We start from the raw sequence: 22,475 nt of genomic DNA on the forward strand, positions 1-22,475 counted from the left end.
AGCTTGGGTACTAAATTTGCACAATGAGCGAAGCCATAAATATCTACATTAAAGCTGTTCGGTCAGCGTTTTTGTCAATGAACTAGAGACTAACTAACGTTCATTCTCTCTCATTAACGCGTGCACGCCTCATTTACATAGGCGCTGCTTTCCACGGTGAGAAACGACACGTTTCCTATTCTAACAGAGCGCTGTTGTGACTGCGGCCGGCCGGGCAGCCGGTCGTCGCTGGTCGTTAGCTCGGACCGTGTGCCGTTCGCCTGTCGTTACCGCCCGCACCGGCGCGCTCGCGCTGCCCGGCTGTGAAAACGGCCAGATATAAATCGCTCCCGAAGTCAATCAGGAGTCGGGGGCGAGCCGGGTCGGCCACCACGCCATTAGTTAGTGATGAATGTGAGCGTGTGAGAGAGTAGAGCACATATGAGCACGTCTGAGCTACGCTGCTAAGGCAGGCGAGACCGGTCAGGAAAACCCTCTGACTCTGACCCGCTGATAAGGTCACCTATGTCATGTGAATCGACTGGTGCACTTTGTCAGCATCTATCCTATCATCTTCGGCCTTTAACCGAGTCGCCAAGTGTAAGCTGGTCATCAATCATCTTCTTCCTCTCATTCGTCCCCCTTCCTCTGACGCTACTCACCCGTCCAGTCCGAGGATCTCGGTGCCGGCGAAGGCCGCCTTGAAGATGGAGTGTTTGAAGATGCTGTCGAGCTTGGTGCGGTAGAAGCGCGCCTTTCGGACGTACTCGGCCGTGCTGGGGTCGGCCAGCTGGTCGCTGTAGCTGTCCCCGGAGGTGAGCCGCAGCTGGCCGCGGAACACGCGCAGCTCGTCCGCGCGCAGACCGTGCAGGTGGTCAGACAGAACTGGCGGCCAGAGACAGACACCGTGAGGTGTGCAGGGTAGGCAGCTCATACACTGCTGCCGGACCAAATGACGCAGCTGCGAACGTTGACAAACACGATATGACAGCCGAGCTCGGCCAGGCAGGGAACTCACTCTCAGGATTTGGAATAGCATTGACTTTGGATTGTCCGCCTGCCTACGTCAGCCTATGAATAAATACTTAGTGTTCACTCTCCATACCAAATGTCGCAGCTGGCCTTTGACAAACAAAGCCTTTCAGAAGGCCACTCGTCGGCATTTATCGGTGTCGCAAATATGCATGCGCCGCATAGCTTGGCGCGGTAAATAGCTGACCGCCCCGGTCGCCGTTCCAGGCACTCACACCGCTCTGAGATTGCGATGATGCTATGAAGACATCTCTATGACGAATGGGCGCCATAGCGGCCGGCGCTCGAGCACTGGGCGGGCGACTGTGAAACCGGGGTCCCACAGGGGTCGGCCGCGTGTGTACGGTTGTGAAACGGCGCAAGTTTTTATCCCGCCGCGCCTCTGCAACCACTCAAAGGTGAACGACCCGTGTCAAGTTACTGCGGCCGGTTCTGGGATACGGGTGATATCAGCTTAGCTGAGTATTTTCACACCCGTGACATGCATAAGGCACACATAATTCCGTTGCATGATTCGAGTGTTTGCAAGATATGGAGCGATGGTAAAACACCACACAAATGAAATTGTTTGATTAATTAGGTTAATACGCAATATTTCTGGAACATTCCTTTTGGCATTCATCTCCCCTCTCACTCCCTCGCACTTCACGTAACGTTTGCGTCGTTCAGCTCCGGCTACCGACTGTGGGAGACAAATCGTCGCCACTTCGCCGCCGCGGTGGCATCTGAGTGCGCCCGAACAAAGCACGCGCGGGAGGAGGCCCGGGGAAAGCTCGGCTCCTCTCACGACTGGTCCGCGGAGTCGACCGGCGGCTTCTGCGGGCTATTGTCTGGGCCGTGCCGCGAATGGTGTACAGAATCAGCCGCCCACGACTCAGAGCTTAGTGCGGTGTCACTAGAGTCACTACCAGTCCCATTCACCAGAGTTTATGCGTCTCCCATTGAGAAATGGAATGGTGGGATCAGCAACAAAGCTCATAGCTCAATAAAAAGTCTCCGGCCTGGACCAGAAGAATGCCACCGAGGAGACGTCTGGCGACCCCTCAGCTCTAGTAACACTGCCGGCGCGGGCGTAGCTCACAGCTCAGCTCCGGCGCCCCGGACAGAGCTCCCAGCTCACCTCACGGCGCCCCGGACAGAGCTCACAGCTCAGCTCCCGGCGCCCCGGGCGGTGATTGATGCCATCCGGTGATTGGTCGGGTCCGGAAGTAGCGCCGGCTGACCGCGACGGGTCACAGGTCACCTCAGGTCACGGGTCACGGGTTAGAGGTGACCGTCCGGCGCCGGGGGCAGCCGCAGAGAAAGGCGGCAGGAGCTCGCGGCGCGGCGGCCGGGCCGACCGAATGGTGCCACCGTGCCACCAGCTCGCGGCCGCAGCGCCCCGGCGCGCGGGTCGTGACCCGTCGGACGCGCCGAACGAGGTCGGCCGTACGGCACACAGCGCAGTGCAAAAGTCGGCCACCAGCGGCGGCACATAGCCGCCCCCACCCCTACCCCCGCCACCGCTGCAGCCGCTGCAGTCGAGTGAACAAGGTTACGATTACAAACAATGGCGACATAAAACTGGCTAGCGCTGCTCAGGATTGCAAGGTTGATCGTCTTGAACAGCTCCTCCTTCATTCGTTCCCAAACATCCTTGGAGTATTTGCCATCTGCTCTGGTATATTGAGCTGTCGTGTGTGGGAATAATGTGCACTCATTTCGTCGGAGTAGCTCGTTACTGCTCTCATCTGGCCGTGACCCGCGTCTCAGCGCTCAGATGGGCACGACTCCGTCTTAGCAGGCCTGTCTCCATGTTACAATGTAATGAGATTCCTTAGCACATGACGTGCTCTTTAACCCGCGAGTTGCTGGGGGGGGGGGGCGTTAAACGCCCCCACTTTTTTCGCCGGGCCATAGCATAAAAACGGCGCGCCGCAGGCGCGCCAAATTTTGGGTACCTGTAGGGAATTGATTGAAGTTTATTGTGACAAAGTTTCAAAAAAATCGGTCGGAAAATTTTTGAGATATCGAGGTTTTAGTGACGTCATGATTACTGACTTTTCGACCAAAAACGGCATATGTTCAAAAAATCATATAAAATCACAGAATAGACATACAGACATGCCGTAAACGCCATTAGACTGCCAATACCATGATCAATCAAATGGCTATCTTCGATTATTGATTATCGTTCCGCATTTTCCAAAATTTTGAACTGAATCTTGGCAATTTTTCGTGACTTCTTCACGACCATGATACATGAATTTCTTAAATTGAACTTTTTGAGCCAAACACGTACACATATGATAAAATGAATGTCACCATCGTGTTCTACGCCCCAAATTACCTATAAAACATGTGTCACAGGCTGCGAATATCAGTTTTGATTTTCGGGGATATGTGCCTACCCGGTTGACCTGACCTTGACCCTGACCTATGCTTGACTGACCCCTATATGAAGCTGACACTCTTGTAGGCCTTATAAGATGGATTGTGCACCGTTTTGACAGAGTTTATGGCGAGAGGCGCCCATTGCGAAGTCCTGAAGTTCATGCTACTGAAAGCCCGATTTCAGGTGTTTGACCTGACCTTGACCCGACCTGTGACCTCAAAATTCAACTTTAAAGTACTCATCTGAAGCGTCTCGTCGCGCTCTTTCGTTTGCCGCCTCGTGCGTTTCGCTGCGCCTATTGGTTCTCGAGTTATCGGCTGGGGGCGTTTAACGCCCCCCCCCCCCCAGCAAACGGTGGGTGGCGAAATACCCCAGCAACTGCCGGGTTAAACGGCTAAGCATATTTTTCGTGCTTCATTGCACACGGGCGAACTGGCATTGTAGTTATTTACATGTGACGATTCAATGGCGGATTACATATTGCTTGCGATGGTTACGAGTTCGTTTGAATTTGTCCATTATCGAGATGTCGTTTCATCGATTTATCTTCAGCAGCGACGTCATCTATTCTCAACCAGTAACGCACTGACAGTTTCTGCACTCAGCGGACGGCGACAGAGGTTGCCTGGTAACGAACCGACTTATCCATACCAAGTGGAGAATTAACACCGTCCTGGTGACGGTCTGCCAACCATTCGTCTCCGTACTTAGCGATTCAGCTCATTGCTGCGTGCTCAGTATTCGGACTGATATGTATCCGCATTCCGTATCCAGCGACAGCCTCTGACACCGTCGTCTTTACACCTAGTAACGGACTGACGTGCGTATCGGAACTGCTCCGCTAACGGCCCCGGAGCGGCGCGGCGCTTCGATCAGGCGTTACGGCCGGCGCGGTGAAAAGCTCTGGGAAGAGCCGACGGCGACAGCTCGGGTATATACCGGCCGTGGGACAGCTGCACTGTGGGGTTTTTATCGATCCTAGCACGAATTTATTTATATCGCATCCTCCGCTACCTTAACTAATTTTATTTCACCTTCAAATGGTTAGGCTTAGGGTGTATGATCCCTGACAACATGGTTGGCTCTCCTGCTTGACCCCATCCCTCCCCCGCCCCCTCCCACGGACTTAGCACTGAAGCGTTTTCGGCTAGCAATGCATCGTGGGCGTGGAAGCGTTAAAAAAGTAGAACGAAACTACAATCGTTTTAGAAGTAGATATTTGTTCATGTCTAGCCCAATCACCAAAAGGCATTTCGGGCTTAACCTTTGCACTTTGTTAGTCCTTGCACTTAAAGGGGGAGGGGGTCGCACAGACTTCTGTCCTCGACTTTTCGCATACTAACTCAAGCAAAACGTGGCGGATCACGACGAAACTTTCTATACATTCGATTCGATCAATGTTACTCACACACTTAAAATTTCATGACCTTGACCTTAAAAAAAAATTGACCTTTGACCTGTTTCACCAGACCATGTCAGGCTGGTATCGATTTGGCGCTTATCAGCGCACATTATCGGCGCGTTTTCAGTCTTGCTGTGGTTGTTAACTCTCCAAGGCATGAAATGCTGTTTGTTCTTTGCATTTTAAGGTCACGTTAAGGTCAAATCAAGATCATTTACCTTAGATGACCTTAGTTGACTTTTTCAAGTTATACGATTTTTCTAGATAAGTGCTTGGAGCTTATTTCGAACTTAACACCCATTTGAAGATTTAAGTAGTTTTGGTGCCTAACGGAACATGCTATACGAAGCCGTCAAAGGTAATCGACGCCTACCTTCTATGGATAGCCGGCAAGACACCTACTGGTCGGGCCTGACCTGACCCGGCCTAGCATGAAAACATCATCCTTGATCAAAACTAGCTTGAAATTCGTGATTAGCACCCCAAAAACCTCCAACCTCACTTTACAAAGTTACAGCATTTTTCGATTTACCTATATCAAAGCTCTGTTCTGAAGTTCAATAAGGTGAACATTGGCGGCGATAGCCAATAAAATGGACGCAGCGTTGCAAGGGTGTTGTTGTTTTGTTCAAAAAGAACATTTGGCGAAAGAAAAATAATGTCAACATGGTATCACCCCTTTCCTCCCTCCTCCCAACTCCTATACTGACCGGAAACCCCCAGGCGGTGTGCTGCGGTCGGTAACCCGCCGCGGCGCGGCCCGGCGCGGCGTAAGAAACCACGCGGCACCGTCTGCTTTGACGTCTCATAGTGACTGGTTTAGGCAAATTTCGGCAAAAAATGAGAGCTGCCCCCGATGCAGAAATTATTGGAGAACATTTTGATATACATTTCCACGCGTAACACCGCGTATCAAACTTTGTAAGGCAATAGTTCGCTTGTCAACTCTCTGAACCAAGAAGCATTTTAACATCTTAAGCTTTTCGGTCAAAAATTATACATTTGGATGAATTTTGGAAATTTTCGTGCATACCATCATCTTTCTTATAAGTCAAAGATAATGAATGTGGTCGCCGCGCTCTATCGTTTCCTTTTTTCCTTCCGTTCCCTTATCTTTTGTTCCAATATGATTTGTCCGTAGTTCACCGTGCGCCTTTCTGGCTCGACGCCAACTTGGCCGGCTACCCGAGCTTGTAAATGTGACCACTGCCGATAGATGCCGCTAATGATTAACCGCGAGTGACCTGAGAAGTAGTGCCGTCCGACACAATATAGCATAAGCGTTTTTATATGTATCTGTAATTGCAATTGCTTAAAGTTGATTGTTTCGGATGCTTATTTATTCAACAATATTTCCAACACTGTTATAAGTATCCCGATGTTGTGCGATTTACTTTCGAGCTGCCACGTCATGTGTTCGTGCGCGGGGCGTGTCGCAGTGACCGGCGACTGGGTCGCGGCGCCATTGCTGGTCGAGAGGCGATAAGCGTGTGACGTTGTGTGCTGTGCTCCGTCGCAATTGATGGTGAGTTGAGAGACCTGAAATTGATATTGTTCTTTTATTTACGTCGGCATGAAATATGTGATATTCAGTTCAGTGTTATTGGCGCAGATACCTGAGAAAACTTATTGACCTGTTCTAGGTATGATTCGATGGTGACCGTCGTGTCAGGAGCGAGCCGCGTGGAATGTCCCGCAGGAGGCGTTACCCGTCGGTATGTAACGAATGATATTGGTCCCTGGCACATTGAAATGTTATTGCTGAACCCATTTACTATCGGATTTGCAAGCTGAAGTTAGATGTTAATTATCGGGAGAATTGCCGCCTGTTCGGATTATGTGAGGGGATTGGCGCACGGTGACGTAATTTGTTTCGTTAGTTTTATTGTGTTATTTGCTTTTGTTGTCGCCCGCGTTATGTGCATGTTTTGCTGTTTTCGTTGCATTAATTTTCGTACTGTTTGTTTCTACAGAAACGACCAAATACAGGCCAGTTACGGCTGAGCGCCGTTTGTATGGGAGCGGGTACCGCGGCTACAATGAAAACATGTCGCAACTATAACCTGCTGTTCAGGGAAACGAGTGAGAGGGCGTTTTATTGTAGTGTGCTTTTTCGCTGTATGCAGGTAGCACGACGCTGGTCAGGACGAAGCTACACTTTGAGAGGTTTTTTGAGGCATAAACAATCATTTTACAGACGATTTAAGGTGTGATTCGGATGCGCTGGACAATTCTACGTGGAATGAATAACAAAAAAGTGGAAATCGAAATACTTTAACTTGCCACTTAATGCGTGCTAGGATGGCCTAAGTCCCCACGGTGAGCTGGGACGGCTGAGAGCCGCGGCGGAGAGGGAGGGAGGGACGGCTTAACATCGGGACAGGAGGGTTTGTGGGGATAGACGGACAGCGTGAGATAGTCTGCTATACAAACGGGCTGGCACATGTGACAGTGGGGATAATCTGACAGACAGGCGCGTCACGGGTGACAGCTAGAACCGATGACGGGCAGATGAATGCGTCACGAATGAAATAGGATATGACGTCTTGTGAAGGCCCGATTCGTATTAGTGCAACACAGTCACAGTCAGACGTAAATACACACAGAGACTAGCAAGACACAAACATTTCCATACACTCTCGAATCCCGGCACTACCGTTAAAATAGGACAGAATAGTGATGTGGCTGAGTGTAGCCCGAGGTTAAAATAGGACAGAATTGTTACAACTAAGTGTAGCCGGAGGACACCAATGAGGAACTGGTCCGTGGCAAAACCTCACGTTCAAATGACACAAACGGGCATTCACTGAATATAGGCCGCTACACGAAACCACACTCGAGCCGATAATGACGGCCGATGGCAGTCAGTGAGCCCACATAACGGCCGTATACAAACCACTAGATAATGAAACTTTACGTTTCATGAATCGTCTATTTTTAGTGTAACTTGCCATTTCATGAAACGTCTCTTTTACCTGACATCACAAAATCCGAAAAAAACACGCAACTAAGATGCAGAGTGCAGACGGATGGTCACTGTCTATTGTCGGACGACGTTCAAAGCGTTACATGCAGTGCTCATATGGCATAACATGCATAGGTACTCACATCCGAAGTAGATGCCGGCCGCGCATCCGAGGCCAATCATGAGCACGGTGAACACGATACAGAACACGGCCAGCTTGGAGCAGCCGCGCTCGCGCATAAACTTGATCTCGGACGGAGACGTGGAGGTGGATGAAGTGGATGAGCGAGACCACGACGGCAGCGGCTTCTTCTGCTCCTGAGGGCATGCACAGAGAGGGGGAGGGTTAACTACTTAGGGGAAGTTGGGGCAATGCCGGAGTTGGGGCAAAGCCGAAATTCGAGATATTTCGAAAACCGTAAGACATGGATGCCATCTGTCAGTGATGCTCTGAAGCTTAAGTGACTACAATTATCGCATGTTTGTTACGAGTCGTCATTCGGAATACTTCGACTGTGAGGGCGCCAAGAGCGTTTTCAAGGTACGTTTCCCTTGTACTACATGCGCCTTTAAAGCTGCATTTCTTGCTCATTATGCTACCGTTTGTCTGGCCAATTCGGTCAAGTAATCTTTAGCATGTCTTTGCATAAGTGTGCTGCCTATTTGAAATTTATACAGCACGTTGAAAAGTTATGGGCCTGCAAATGAAAGTATGGCAGGCTGGGGTAATGCCGAAAACGTGCGATTACGCACGTGTTGAAAGCACGCTACGTGGACTTTACTGCTGTAGAATAGCAACGCGTATTTTTAGTCACACAAATTACACTTTCAACCGACACAACGGCCTGTTACCTATAAGGAATGATTTACCTGGCATGTTCTTATTATATCACACAATTATAACTTCCAGTGTGCACCGCGTCCTCAAGCTCTTAAAACGCGTGTCAGCTTTGATCAATTCTGGATAAAGTTTGAGATAAAATGGCAAAACATCAATGTCGGCATTCCCCGTAGATCATTTCTCCCATTTTCGGCTTTCCCCGCAGTCCGGGGCAACGCCGAAAAAGTCACTTCTTTGATATTTTTAGTTTGTGCGCTTAACGGTATGCGAATTCATCAAATGCGCCTGGTATGTTTGAAAGGCAAAAGACTGGCCTCTCGAATGACGCCAACAAGAATAGCTTATGTTGTCTACCTTGCGTGCTACGGGCGTCAGAAAAAAAGTCTTCGGCGTTCCCCCAACTTCCCCTACATCGAGAGAGTCACACACTGGGTGTAGGGGCGGTCATGCCGACTCGGGAGCGGGGCGATTGGCTGGGGTCGGCTCTGATGAAAGAAGGTCGCTCAGGTGCGGCCAGAAGCCGCACAGCTCGTGCTCAGAGGCGGACAATACGGCAGCTGGTGCTTTGTAATAAGGTGATGATCGTTCCACGCGTGAGTCAATTTGAAATAGCTTAGAAACCATAGGTCACATCGCTACGGTACAATTTATTGGATTATGGGCGTTCACGGTGGCTGATTGCTATTATTGTGTACTGAACTCTTTACGCTGCCCCACATCATCTTTCACAAACAATAGAAGGATTTTCTCACGCTGGAGGACCATGGCTTGGTGTCCATCACATTCATCACTTATCATTGTGTGAAACAACAGAGAAGAAAGCAGTTTATCTTGGTTCGCAAACTGCGTCGTGACTGTACACAATGTTTCTGGTCGGATTTTTGACCAGCCCGCGAAGTTTGTGATGGGGATTGGGGAGTGTCATCAATGGGTGTGTATGCCAGACTGACCGCAAGGTCATTCCAAGTCCGCCTGGTGACACATTTGATGATGCATTGTGTAACCGCGAGTGTCGCGGGCCGTATATTTTGGTTGCCTCCTCCTCCGTCGGCGAAAGGCATTAGCGGCGCGGTGGAGGCAAAGAGTTCGGCCGCGTGGCGGCGTCACGAACGTTCCGCATTGTTTGGATGAATTGAAAGGCAGAAAGGCGCAAACGATGTAAGTTGGTTGAAATGATTAATTTTTGCTATGTACTGTGCAATGAGTTAATGGCTGACTTCATTCTAAACGATTTAACGACTGTTTCATACGATTTTCTGTTCGTTTCAGAATTTACGGCATAATACAGCTATGTCACAGAACCGCATTATTAGATGGCTGTAACAGTAAATTATCGTAGTCTAGCCACGAATAGCAAATTTCATATGATCTGTATTGATCGGGTTACCATGATTTCCTGAATTGCTGACTTGACCTGTACTAACACAACCTACATGAACTGATTTTACCTGACCAATTCTACGCAACTCCGAATTGTCACTTGTAGTTGTAGATGTATGATATCGTCTCCTCTGTCACCTTGTGTAGACATTGATTCTTTTCCTGTGGCTGAATTTCATTACCTGAATTCCCTGGTCATCCTCTCACTCCATGATGGCTGAGCATCAAAATGCAGATGATGTGACAGATGGCGTGAGAAGTCGTAAGACAACAGAGAAGGGAGCTCAGTATCAACTCGGTGTAAAACAAAAGGTGTACAAGAGAGCATTGAGTGCAGTAAGGTCCAGTGGTCAGAGGTTGATTGAAGTTATGTCTGCAAATGAAGACATAGGATGTGTCAAAGCTGAGCTCGAGAACTGGCTGAAGCTGTGTCAGGAGCTGACGTCATCTGATCACGAGTTAAGGTCCCTGCTTCCAGATGATGAGATCGATTACCATGTGAGTAGGCATTTGAGTCAGCTTGATGACAATGATGCCATGAAGGCAAAGGTGTTGAAGTATCTTGCGGACATCAAGCCCGAAGAAATGCCTGCTGATGGTGTTGAGCCTCAAGATAGTGCCTCAAACCTCTTTGTGACGTCGAGAACTGCTCTGTCTAGAGTCAGTCAACATTCAGATGGGGGAAGCTCGACGTTGAGCTCCGCCAAGCTGAAGGAGAGACAAAAGCAAGCAGAACTAGCAGCAAGAGCAGCTGTTATCAAGAAAAGCCAAGAAATGAACAAGAGGAAACTGGAACTGCAGTGTGAGGAGGAAGACATGAAGTTGATGACAGAGTTTGCTGTCAGCCAAGCAAGGGAAAGAGCCATTGATGATTTTGAAAGAGATATGAATGACACCACCAGAAACCAAGATGCATTCCAAGCAACGACAGCAAGACGCATGTCCCAGTTGATGCTGGACCTGCCACCCCAAGATGCTGCCCCAAGAACCCGAGTCCCACAGACAAGTCAGCAGCAAAGGCCAGCGTCAAATGTCCATGCTCCACAGACAAGTGAACAGGAGCAGAGCATGGATGTTATCCAGGGCCTTGTAAATCTGTTGCAGCGTGAAGTAAAGCAGAGCCACCTTCCTGCTCTGGAACCGGACGTGTTCTATGGTGATGTGGCAAAGTTTGAGTTGTGGCTCAAGTCATTCGAAACATACATAGAAGCCAAGACCAGCTCTCCAATCGAAAGACTGCATTACCTGGGTAAATACACTGAAGGTGAAGCGAAGGCGGCAATTCTTGGATTCATCCAGCTGCGGACAGAAGATGCTTACCAAGAGGCAAAGAACAGACTCAATGACAGATATGGAAACGAGTTTGTACGAGCAGCTGCATACAAACGACGGATCCGAAACTGGCCAAATATCAAGAGTGGAGATGGCAAGGCTCTGAGAGAGTTTGCAGACTTTCTTCAGCAGTGTGATGCCTTGTCAAGGACGTCTGGGCACTTGAAGGTGTTGGACGACCAGCATGAAAACAGCTACATGTTGAGGAAGCTGCCCAAACATGTGGTTGATCGTTGGAGAAGATATGTGGATCAGCGACTGTATGAGCCACAAGATGGTGAGCCAGCGGAATATCCTTTATTCAAGGAATTCGTGAAGTTCCTGGCAAAGGAAGCGAGAGTGGCCTGTGGTCCCGTCGAAGACTCTGCCAACAAAGAAGAGAAGGATGTGCGCAAAGACAGGAGAGTTGTAAGAGCGCTCCAGACGACTGCTGCACCAGCCTCAAAGAGGGACAGCCACAGTGTTGTCAGACCAGGGTGTGTGGTGTGCTCTGACCGCTCAGGTGTTTCAGTTGCTGCCGCTCACCCAGTGGCAGAGTGTGAACAGTTTACCAAGATGACCCTTGAAGAGAAGCAGGCTGCAGTGATGAAGTATGGACTCTGCAGAGGATGCTTGAGGCGTGGACATGTCTGGCGGTCCTGCCAAAGGAAGATGAAGTGTGAAACCTGTGGAAAAGGTCACCCCACTGCCCTTCATGATGACAAGTTTCCTGTTGCAGCACAGAGCAGGGCAATCAGCGAAACTCGGAGGGACCTCATTCAGCGCGGAGATGCTGAGACTCAGAGGAGGAGCAGTCGGCCTGAAGGAGCAACGGACCAGCTCCAAGCTACATCCCTGCGTGTGATGTCCGGAGTTGGAGATAAGAGACCAGGCTGCGTCCACTCAATGATCCTGCCTGTGTTCGTTCGTCACAGGGAGCACCCTGATGTCAAGGTTCTAACCTATGCTGTCCTTGACCCACAGTCTGACGCGTGCTTTGTGACAGGCGGCACTTGCGAGGCTCTCCAGATCCAGGGTCAGCCAGTCTCCCTGGAGCTGAAGACAGTCACGGGCCAGTCAGTTGTGTCCAGCTCAGTCGTTGATGACCTGGTGATTGAGCCTGTGCAGGGAGGTGACAGCATCGTCCTTCCTCAGTGCTATTCGCGTGAGGTGATTCCAGCAGAGCGTTCGTGCATCCCCAGAAGAGAGTCTGCCAGGAAGTGGTCTCACCTGGCGCCGATCGCAGATGAGATACCGCTGTACTACCCTGCAGCTGGAATCGGCCTTCTCGTCGGGATGAACTGCCCAAAAGCCGTGAAGCCCAGAGACGTCATCACAGGTGACGACAACGACCCGTGGGCTGTAAGGACCGTACTGGGATGGGGCATCGTGGGCCCTGTCTGTGACAGCGAGAACATCAATTCTGGATGCCAGTACATCGACGCAGGAAAAGGAACCCGCAGGCTGTGTCACTTCGCATTCAGGACTACAGCTCATGAGATGACTCCTCAGCAGCTTCACGAGATGTTTGAACAGGACTTTGTGGAGACAAGAGAGGAGAAACCACAGTCAGTTGAAGACAGGATGTTCCTGAAGATGATGTCCAAAGAGATCCATCAGAAAGAAGACGGGCACTACGAGATGCCGCTTCCGCTGAAGGGAGACGTCAGACTGCCGAACAACAGAGCTGCAGCAGTGCAGCGCCTCAAAGGACTCCGCTCGAAGCTAGTACGAAATGATGCATTCCGGCGTGACTACACAACGTTCATGGAAGCCACGATCGCCAATGGTCACGCTGAGAAGGTCCCAACAGATGAACAGCAGCTCAGCAATGGCAGGGTATGGTATTTGCCCCACCACGGCATATACCACCCGAAGAAGCCGGACAAAATCCGTGTCGTTTTTGACTGTAGCACCGAATTTGGTGGAGAGGTGCTGAACAGTCATCTATTGCAAGGACCCGACATGACGAACAGCCTCGCCGGAATCCTCTGTCGTTTTCGGATGAAACCGATCGCTCTTACATGTGATATCAGAGGCATGTTCAATCAGGTGGGGGTCAACAGAACCGATCGTAACTTCCTGAGGTTCCTCTGGTGGGAAAACGGTGACGTGCATCAGGAGCCCGAGGAGTACCGAATGACGACACATTTGTTCGGCGCAAGATCTTCACCAGCATGTGCTATGTTCGCCCTCAGAACAGCAGCCGACAGCTACGCAGATGAAAGTGGAAAAGAAGCTGCCGACTTCGTAAGAAGAAACTTTTACATCGACGACGGTCTCACGTCCGTAGATGACGAAGACACAGCTGTGCGCCTCATCGACGCGACTCGCCAGTTGTGTAAGCAGGGTGGATTTGAACTACACAAGCTGTCGTCTAACAGCGTTGAAGTCCTGAAATCTGTGCCGCCAGAGAGCCGCTGCTCTACTACGCAGAGTCTGGAAGCCGGAGCGGGCAGGCTGCCCATCCAGCGAGCTCTTGGCATAGAGTGGGACACAGAAAACGACGTACTTCAGTTCAGTGTGAAGCCCAACGATAAACCACCAACTAGAAGGGGGATGCTGTCTGTGGTTAGCTCCATATTTGACCCCCTCGGCTTCATCTCTCCATTTATTCTGAGAGGCAAGCAGATTCTAAAGGAGTTGTGCCGTGATGGTCTCGGCTGGGACGACCCAGTCCCAGAGACTCTGCTGATGCGCTGGAATGAATGGATGTCAGAGCTGGAGACCCTGTCAACCTTGAAAATTCGAAGATGTTACACACCGATGGACTTCGGAGCCCTGCAACAAGTGGAACTGCACCACTTCTCCGATGCCAGCACGCACGGATACGGTCAGTGCAGTTACCTCCGCCTCATAGACGACCAGAACAGAGTCAGCTGTAGACTTGTGATGAGTAAGGCCAGGGTGACTCCTTCCAAACCCGTTACAGTCCCTCGCCTCGAGCTCACCGCAGCACTGATTTCCGTTCAAGTGAGCAGCTTCCTTCAGAAAGAACTTGACCTCGGCAGTGTCGCCGAATTCTTCTGGACCGACAGCAAGGTGGCCATCGGCTACATCTCCAACGAGGCCAGACGCTTCCACGTGTTTGTGGGAAACCGAGTCCAACAGATTAGGGATCGTACAGAGCCCCGTCAATGGCGGTATGTCGAGTCCAAGATGAATCCTGCTGATCTCGCCTCAAGAGGCACGAGCGCCGCCGAGCTCAGAGACAGCACCTTGTGGTGGTCCGGACCACCATTCCTGAACAGTGTGAACCCACTGCCGGATCAGAAGGTGAGCCCAACTGTGGACCAGAGTGACCCTGAGGTGAAGCACGCCATTCGGCCAGTCGTTACGCTTCAGACTGCAGCATCAGAGACACGTCCCCGTGCCACCGTGACCGAGAGACTTCAGCGTTTCTCGACCTGGCACCGGGCCAAGAGAGCTGTTGCGCTATGTCTGAGGTACATGGACGTGCTGCAGGGACGGCGCCACTCAGTTGGACAACCACTGACGGTTGAAGACCTGCAAAGAGCAGAGACAGCGATGATAAGGGCTACGCAAGCTGAAGCGTTCCCAGAAGAGCTGAAAGTGTTGAAGAAAATGAAGAAGACTGATGAAGTGAAGATGAACGTCAAGAAGACCAGCAGGCTCGTGAGGTTGGATCCTTTCCTTGGAGCCGATGGATTGATTCATGTAGGCGGCAGGATCCGGAGGGCAGAACTACCAGTGACTGAGCTGCACCCAGTCATCCTCCCGCGAGCAAGTCACGTCACCTGCCTACTTGTCGACCACTGCCACCAGAGAACCCGCCACGCTGGCCGCGGGATGACCCTAGCGGAGATCCGCTCTGCAGGGTTCTGGGTAGTTGGAGCCAGAGGTGTAGTCTCGCGCCACATCCTGGCCTGTGTGACCTGCAAGAAGATCCGTGGATCTCCAGTGGAGCAGAAGATGGCTGACCTGCCGGAAGACCGCCTGAGCCCTGCCGAGCCGTTCACGCACAGTGCAGTGGACCTGTTCGGCCCGTTTTACATCAAGGAACGGCGGAGCGAGCTCAAACGATGGGGAGTTCTGTTCACTTGCATGGCATCAAGGGCTGTGCATATTGAGACGGCCAATTCCCTCACGACAGACTCCTTCTTGAATGCTTTCAGGAGGTTTGTCGGTAGACGCGGCCCAGTGAGAACGCTACGCTGCGACAGGGGCACAAATTTCGTCGGCGGGAAGAACGCGATGGAAGAAGCTTTGAAAGAAATGGACCACGAGAAAGTTCAAAGGGAGCTCCTGAAAGAGAACTGTGATCTCGTCGAGATGAAGATGAATGTGCCGTGCGCCAGCCACATGGGCGGCACGTGGGAGCGGATGATTCGCTCCGCAAGAGCTGCACTCAGCGCTGTACTGATCAGCCACGCCGGTCAGCTCGACGACGAGACGCTGAGAACAGTGATGGTGGAGGCTGAAGCAATCATGAACAGCCGTCCCATATCCTCTCCCGACATGACCCAAACTGACCTAGTAGAACCGCTAACACCTAACCAAATACTAACTCAAAAGACTAGACGAGTACTGCCCCTCCCTGGTAGATTCCAGTCAGCAGATGCTTACTCTCGCCAGCGCTGGCGTAGAGTCCAGCTAGTAGCAGACCGCTTCTGGTCAAGATGGAGGACGGAGCTCTTGTCTTCACTCCAAGAGCGCCGACGATGGAGGTCGGCGAGGCCCAACGTTCAACCGGGCGACGTCGTGCTCCTGATGGAGGAGTCTCCGAGAGGCAGCTGGCCTCTGGGCCGGATCGTCGAGGCCGTGCCCAGCCGTGACGGCCTGGTGAGGAAGGTGAAGGTTCGCTCCGGAGGCCGGGACCTGGAGCGACCTGTGCACGGCATCGTCGGCCTGACGCGCTGAGCGGCGTGGCCGCTGAGCGGCATGGCCGGCGCGGCAGAGACCGGGACCTGACCGTGGCGACTCTCAGCCCGGGCGCCGAGCGGGGTGAGATGTGATACAGACTCGGTGAATGGAGGACTCGAGCGCCGGATGTGGCCGTGCGATGACGGTCCAGGGTGGTGTCTCCATCTGCGGGTGGCCGTCGCTATCCGACATCTGACTGATCGGAGCCAGTGAGTGTACCTTTTCACCGGCAGGGAGTTGTGTCAGCCGAGACACGCACTCTGACGATCGGACTGTGGTGTTATGAGGAGCCACGCGCTGTGAGAACGCATTCCTAAGTGTTACGAGGAGCCACTCGTGTTGTGAAAGGTGCATTTTGAGTGTCATGGGGAGTCACACGTGCTGTGAGAAGTGCTCACCTAAGCGTTATGAGAAGTCATGAGTCATGCGCAGTCATATGCGTGGCGATAAGTGTGTGGGGGATGCTAGAGAAGTAAATTTTGTTTACCAAATTTAGAGGAGCCATGTAACCGCGAGTGTCGCGGGCCGTATATTTTGGTTGCCTCCTCCTCCGTCGGCGAAAGGCATTAGCGGCGCGGTGGAGGCAAAGAGTTCGGCCGCGTGGCGGCGTCACGAACGTTCCGCATTGTTTGGATGAATTGAAAGGCAGAAAGGCGCAAACGATGTAAGTTGGTTGAAATGATTAATTTTTGCTATGTACTGTGCAATGAGTTAATGGCTGACTTCATTCTAAACGATTTAACGACTGTTTCATACGATTTTCTGTTCGTTTCAGAATTTACGGCATAATACAGCTATGTCACAGAACCGCATTATTAGATGGCTGTAACTTTCTTTCACCTTTTCAGACAGACACCTTTATCTTTCAGACACCTTCCCGGCCTCTCTACTTTTACTCTCCCCTTATCTCATTTACCGTTACTCTCCTCCCTTTATCTCTGCGCGCTCATTTACCGCTGCCCTCCCTCCTCCTCCCCTCCTCTCTCTCTGCCGGCGGTGCACCTCTGTTGACTCACCGCCCCGTTCTCTCTCTCTCTCTCTCTCTCTCTCTCTCTCTCTCTCTCTCTCTCTCTCTCTCTCTCTCTCTCTCTCTCTCTCTCTCTCTCTCTCTCTCTCTCTCTCTCTCTCTCTCTCTCTCTCTCTCTCTCTCTCTCTCTCTCTCTCTCTCTCTCTCTCTCTCTCTCTCTCTCTCTCTCTCTCTCTCTCTCTCTCTCTCTCTCTCTCTCTCTCTCTCTCTCTCTCTCTCTCTCTCTCTCTCTCTCTCTCTCTCTCTCTCTCTCTCTCTCTCTCTCTCTCTCTCTCTCTCTCTCTCTCTCTCTCTCTCTCTCTCTCTCTCTCTCTCTCTCTCTCTCTCTCTCTCTCTCTCTCTCTCTCTCTCTCTCTCTCTCACCCTCCCTACTCTTCCCTCCGAAGGTGCACCGCTGTTGACTCTGCGCACTGTCCCGTGACGTCAGCTCAGAGCCGTCACCGAGTCGACCAGCTGGGCTCCGGAGTCGGCCGGCGCGGCTGACCCACATCGGACGGGTCACACCGCCTGACCGACCCGGCCGCGGAGGTGCAGGGGAGCCGCCGACGGCCCGACAGGGGCCGGGAGGGGAGGGAGGGAGGGTGTCTGATTACCGGCTGCAGAGAGCCGGCCGCCGCGGCTCAAATGACCTCGGAGGATCAATTAGTTACGTGTCAAATTATCGGAGTCAAATAACATGACTTCTCTCTGCCTCTGCTCAGCTCTACTGTCTCTATTCTCTTCTCTTCTCCTCTCCTCTCCTCTCCTCTCCTCTCCTCCGTGCCGGGCGATAAGCACCGGACGTCCCCGAGATGCCGTTAGAATTACCACCGGCACCTATCCGGAGCCGCCACCTGGTAATCCTGCCATCCAACAGCTGTCGATCCCAACCAGCAGCTCCCTGCTCTACTACTGCCCACACCGCCGCGCCGGCTAAAGACTCGCGGGGACGCCGAGCCGTTAGGAGCGTTGACGCGGGCGCAGCACACGAGTACTCAGGCGACAGAAGCAGAAACGGACCGTGAACGGAGGCATTTGGCAGCACATGTGTGACGCCTCGTGCATCACTAAATCACCACAGCCGTCAGAGTGCAGTCTATAATTATCGGCGGGGTGCACAACTCACTACGCGCAACAGTTTAGCAGACGTAAACGGGACACGCGTGCGTGCACTAAAAATGAAATAACGTCTTCTTCAAGCTATAGTGTATTCTTCAGCTTGACTGATGTTCTTCTCGCTTATATAGGCCATGTGAACTGAAGCAGAAAACACTGATGCATTATGCAACACACCAATGCAGAATATTACGGTAACGTATCGACGCGATATCTGAATAGGTCAGCGGCCGTCAAGACGCTGTAATGAGTCCCGGCCGGTCCCACTGCGGGCGCGGGGCTGCCCCCGGCGAGGTTCTGCCCTTCGTCACTCTCATTAGGGGGCGCCGGCTGTCGCGGCGGGTCGTCCGTCCGGCCCAGTGACCCGACGACCCTGCAGAGGCCGTGGGAAGGGGTCGTCCTGCCGCCCCGCGGCCCGAGCAGCGCTCTGCCAACTGGGGCGGAACATACAGCCGCCGCCCGTGACACCGGGGCAATTAGTCGTGTCAGGTCAATGGCGGGCTTACAGGGCAGCGTCGTAAAGAGGCTACCGACAAAAGCGCAAATTAAGCCTGCTTCTAGTCAGCAGTGAAGTGTCTGAAGCTTGCACGGCGCTCGGCCGCGGCGGCAGTCGGAGCAAAGTGAACAGATGATTCTTATTTATTTCGTCTAGTCGGACCCTGTCCCTGCCGCCCTCCGACCGCCTAATTAGCGTGTTTGGCACCGCTGAGGAAACACAAGCGCCGCAAGGAAGAGAAAGTCGAGCGATGAAGAATTCGAAGAAAGTAAAGGTATCGATAGTCCGAGAATAGAGCCCGGGATTCCATGAATATATTACGGGGCTGCTGTGTGGAACAACACGTTCCAACTCTGAGCTGGACGTCCGGTAAATGGAGCACCATGCGGGATAACATTTACCTTACAGCGGTACTTCACTATTTCACTACGAACTGAACCTATAAATCAAGATAGAGCGTACGGCTATGAAAGGTGCATCACAGGCACGGTCCAGAATACACTAGAACAATCGAGGGAGCATTTACATTAGCATATACAGAAGATTCATCCACACGAGATGCAGCCGTTTCGAGGGCACTATCGATTCTGAGTGAAGATGAAAACGGCTCTGGTAACAGGCGCGTCCAATTCTCAGGACATTGCGCCGACCAGAGAGCGTTTCTCAGATTCAGAGCCTCACAACATAAATCTGAAGTTAACGAAACGCTTTCCCGTCGCCGCCGGTTTTCGGTTCACCTCCAATGGCTGCGTCCCCGCGCGCTCCGACCGACCGGTTTCTCCGCGGCTCGCCGGGAAACTCACCTCCAGATCGGAGCGGCGACTCTTGGAGAGTTTGCCCATGACTGGCGTCGTGGCGGGTGCTCGGAGTGAGTCACAGTCCAGTCACCTCCTCAGTCAACACTTCTGACCCGCTGAACTCACATGGTCCGCCCGCGAACACGGCGCGACAGGCACTCGACGACGAACCGGCGGCCACTAGCGCGGCGGAGGTCAGGAGCAGTCGCGAAACGATGCGCCAGGGAAGGTCACGTGCGCACAACTTCAGATCTGATGATTTGTAGAACAGCAAGTGTCTATGCGCTTTCGATTACGTCTATGATGTCTTGAAAGCCTCGCATTGACACTGTTGCCTATGCTTGTTTGTGACAACTGCAGGTAACATACGTGATCGGTTAGAGCCCGGAGAGTTTTGACAAGTGTGCGGTGCTGCAGCCGTGTACCGTCTCCGTTAAAAACACGATGTTTGTCACCGGACAGCCTTGACAGACTACAGAGACAATACGAACAATGATACAGTACAAGACAACTGCCAAAACGATTGCACAGGAAAATGCACGCCCTCACACAGCACGCTCATACCAGTACCAGCATAATAACAGTGCCTAAGCATAGTATACATACATACTACATAATGTATGCTGCAATGCATATTTTCAAGTCGGCACGATGCAATGTCTTGTGATAGTCAAAGGCAAAGCAAGTAAAATCATAAAAGTTCTGCTAGGCATAAAGTGCCCGTTATCATAAAGTGCCGAATTTTGTAATTTGTTTCTAGAGAAGAACAATGCTATTTTTTGTTCTTCTCTCCCTCCCCCAACACTAAAATTCGATAAAGTTTGAGTGGCACCTGTGGACCAGGATGGACATTACAGCTGGTAAAGGGTTACTGAACTCTTGGACAATCTCGGAAACCTCAGTACAGCACCTAAAGAAGGAAGAATTTCAACGGTTACTTTGTCACGGCCTCAATTAACCCAAATAGCCGCCGAAGACAATGTGAAATGTGTCACCGGCCACCGCAGGTTACCGCCCTAATAGTCGGCGAGAGGGGCACAAAAACGACCGAGACGGACTGGAAGGGGCCGGTGAGGAATGAGGAACAACTTAACCACGGTCCAGCGGTGCCGTATCCGGGAGCCCGCGCCGGGCGGCGCCGTAATTTCCTGGGAGCAAAGGGCGCCTTTCAGCGGGCCTCTTTTCACCGGGTGCGTGGCTGCCGTCCTAACGGCACGGCACCAATCCGGGTCAGAGTATTGGAGTGGAGTAACAATGGTGTGGGGAGAAGGACGGCGGAGAATCAGGGGCGGGACGGACGGGTTACGAGCATGAAACGAGAGGGAAGACGGAACTCGACAGAGACGGGACGGGACGGGACGGAGACAGGACGGAGACGGGACGGAGACGGGACGGAGACGGGACGGAGACGGGACAGAGTCGCTCACTACTTAGGTAATACTTTATACCGCAAGACGGTCAGTTTTGACACGCCGTCGCTCATCCTCTTCCACCCCGACAAGGCCAGACCGGAAGGGCGCCAGTGACGACCGGTAATGCCAGGTGGTGGTAGCGGAAATACGCCCCCTCCCCCTACCCCCGGAATCCATCGTGATGAGCACCTGGCCGAGGGCCGAAATGGCCACAACATTTAAACAGCGGCGCTAGATAATTAACAACACTGACCATGGAGTTATAGGAAAACACGCTGCATTAGTCAGCTACTGCGCTAATCCCCAGGCCGGGAAAAACACCTCCAATGTTCTTCGGGAGTTAAAGATTCAGTAGCTACGTAAAACCTTGCTTAGCATACAATGAAAATGCTGGTCGATCAACATTTGCAATGAGGTCTCGCTGGCAGCACGTTTTCAAGTATGTCAGGGTGCCGTATTTGTCCGTGCCCACCTCGGCCTGGCCGTACCGGCTGCTCTAAATTCGAGGTCAGCCCGGAGCTGCCAGCAGATCGGCCTGCTCCGGAGGTGGTAACCGGTGGCACCCGTCGCCGCCGGTTTTTGCACGTGACTGCCGCTGCGGCCGGCTGTGCGGGCTGCGCTGCGGTGCGGACTGCACTGCTGTCGCTGCGGCACGGGGTGCTGTGGGTGGTGGCCCGTCCGGCCGCTAACGGTGCCGCCGGCCGCGCGGCAGGTCGGCCGGCCACGCGCTCCCCGCCGCACAGCGGCCCACAGAGTGGTCTGACGGCTCTGAGTCGGCCGGCCGGTCAGCGGGTCGGACGGACCGGCCCCGAGTGGGTCACCAGAGTCGTCACTGGGTATACCGGACGACCGGGTCACAACCACCGACCGCCGACCGACCGGGCAGACCGGATGTTGAGCGCCCGCCCACGACCAATATGTGGAGCAGAGGCTGTCTGTGGGGCCGCACTATGGTCACCCACGGCTGATGTATGGAGCAGAGGCTGTCTGCTGGCCACGACTCCGGCTCAACACCGGACACACTCAGGCCGGGAGGGCAGAGGCCACATCCGGGCGATGTGCGCTGCCGGAGTAGCCGCGGGCCCAGCGGCGAGAGGCTATGAACGTCTAATGACAGGTCTTGGTGTCAAGACAAGACCAGAAGCCAGGATATAATGATGCGTGCTAGAGTAGGGGCCCATCCTTCGAGCTCAGGGAAGTCGAGTCGGACCAGCCATTGATAAAAAACGGGCATTATGTGAAGTGAAGCGTACGTTACCGCTACTATAGGAAATTTAAGGTGTAATCTGTGGGCTGTAGTGACCCAATTCAGATAAATGATAAGGCTTTGTTGCGATATTGTAATTAAGCTGCAACTTAAGCTTTGCCTGTCCAACATAACATTTAGAGGAAGTCTAGATAAATATTTTTCGAGCTAAAGCATGAAATACCAGCGAAAATGAATTATCTAATCTTTGTCGTATTGTCGTATAGGTAATAA

General features: G+C 52.3%; 1 protein-coding gene and 1 long non-coding RNA gene across 5 annotated transcripts in view; one reads left to right on the top strand and one right to left on the bottom strand.

Annotated features, from left to right (window-relative positions):
- LOC122383042 (atrial natriuretic peptide-converting enzyme-like) overlaps positions 1-22,475 on the bottom strand; it is a 44,124-nt gene that overhangs the window by 9,003 nt on the left and 12,646 nt on the right. For 2 of the 4 annotated variants that reach the window (XM_043369124.1, XM_043369125.1), the window contains exons 2-4: positions 19,590-19,937; positions 7,896-8,070; positions 642-864 (exon numbers count right to left, since the gene is read on the bottom strand). In XM_043369124.1, the coding sequence (XP_043225059.1) occupies positions 642-864; positions 7,896-8,070; positions 19,590-19,628 (437 nt within the window). In that variant the 5' untranslated portion in view covers positions 19,629-19,937. The remainder of the gene's footprint in view (positions 1-641; positions 865-7,895; positions 8,071-19,589; positions 19,938-22,475) is intronic. The other 2 variants (XM_043369123.1, XM_043369122.1) reach the window with 1 other exon arrangement.
- LOC122383043 lies at positions 9,599-16,975 on the top strand. The gene is made up of 2 exons (XR_006256763.1): positions 9,599-9,751; positions 15,881-16,975. It is a non-coding gene; the product is annotated as an uncharacterized LOC122383043 (long non-coding RNA).

The sequence above is a fragment of the Amphibalanus amphitrite genome, unplaced genomic scaffold (genome assembly GCF_019059575.1).
Source record: "Amphibalanus amphitrite isolate SeventyFive unplaced genomic scaffold, NRLGWU_Aamphi_draft 000153F_arrow, whole genome shotgun sequence".
Taxonomy (NCBI): domain Eukaryota; kingdom Metazoa; phylum Arthropoda; class Thecostraca; order Balanomorpha; family Balanidae; genus Amphibalanus; species Amphibalanus amphitrite.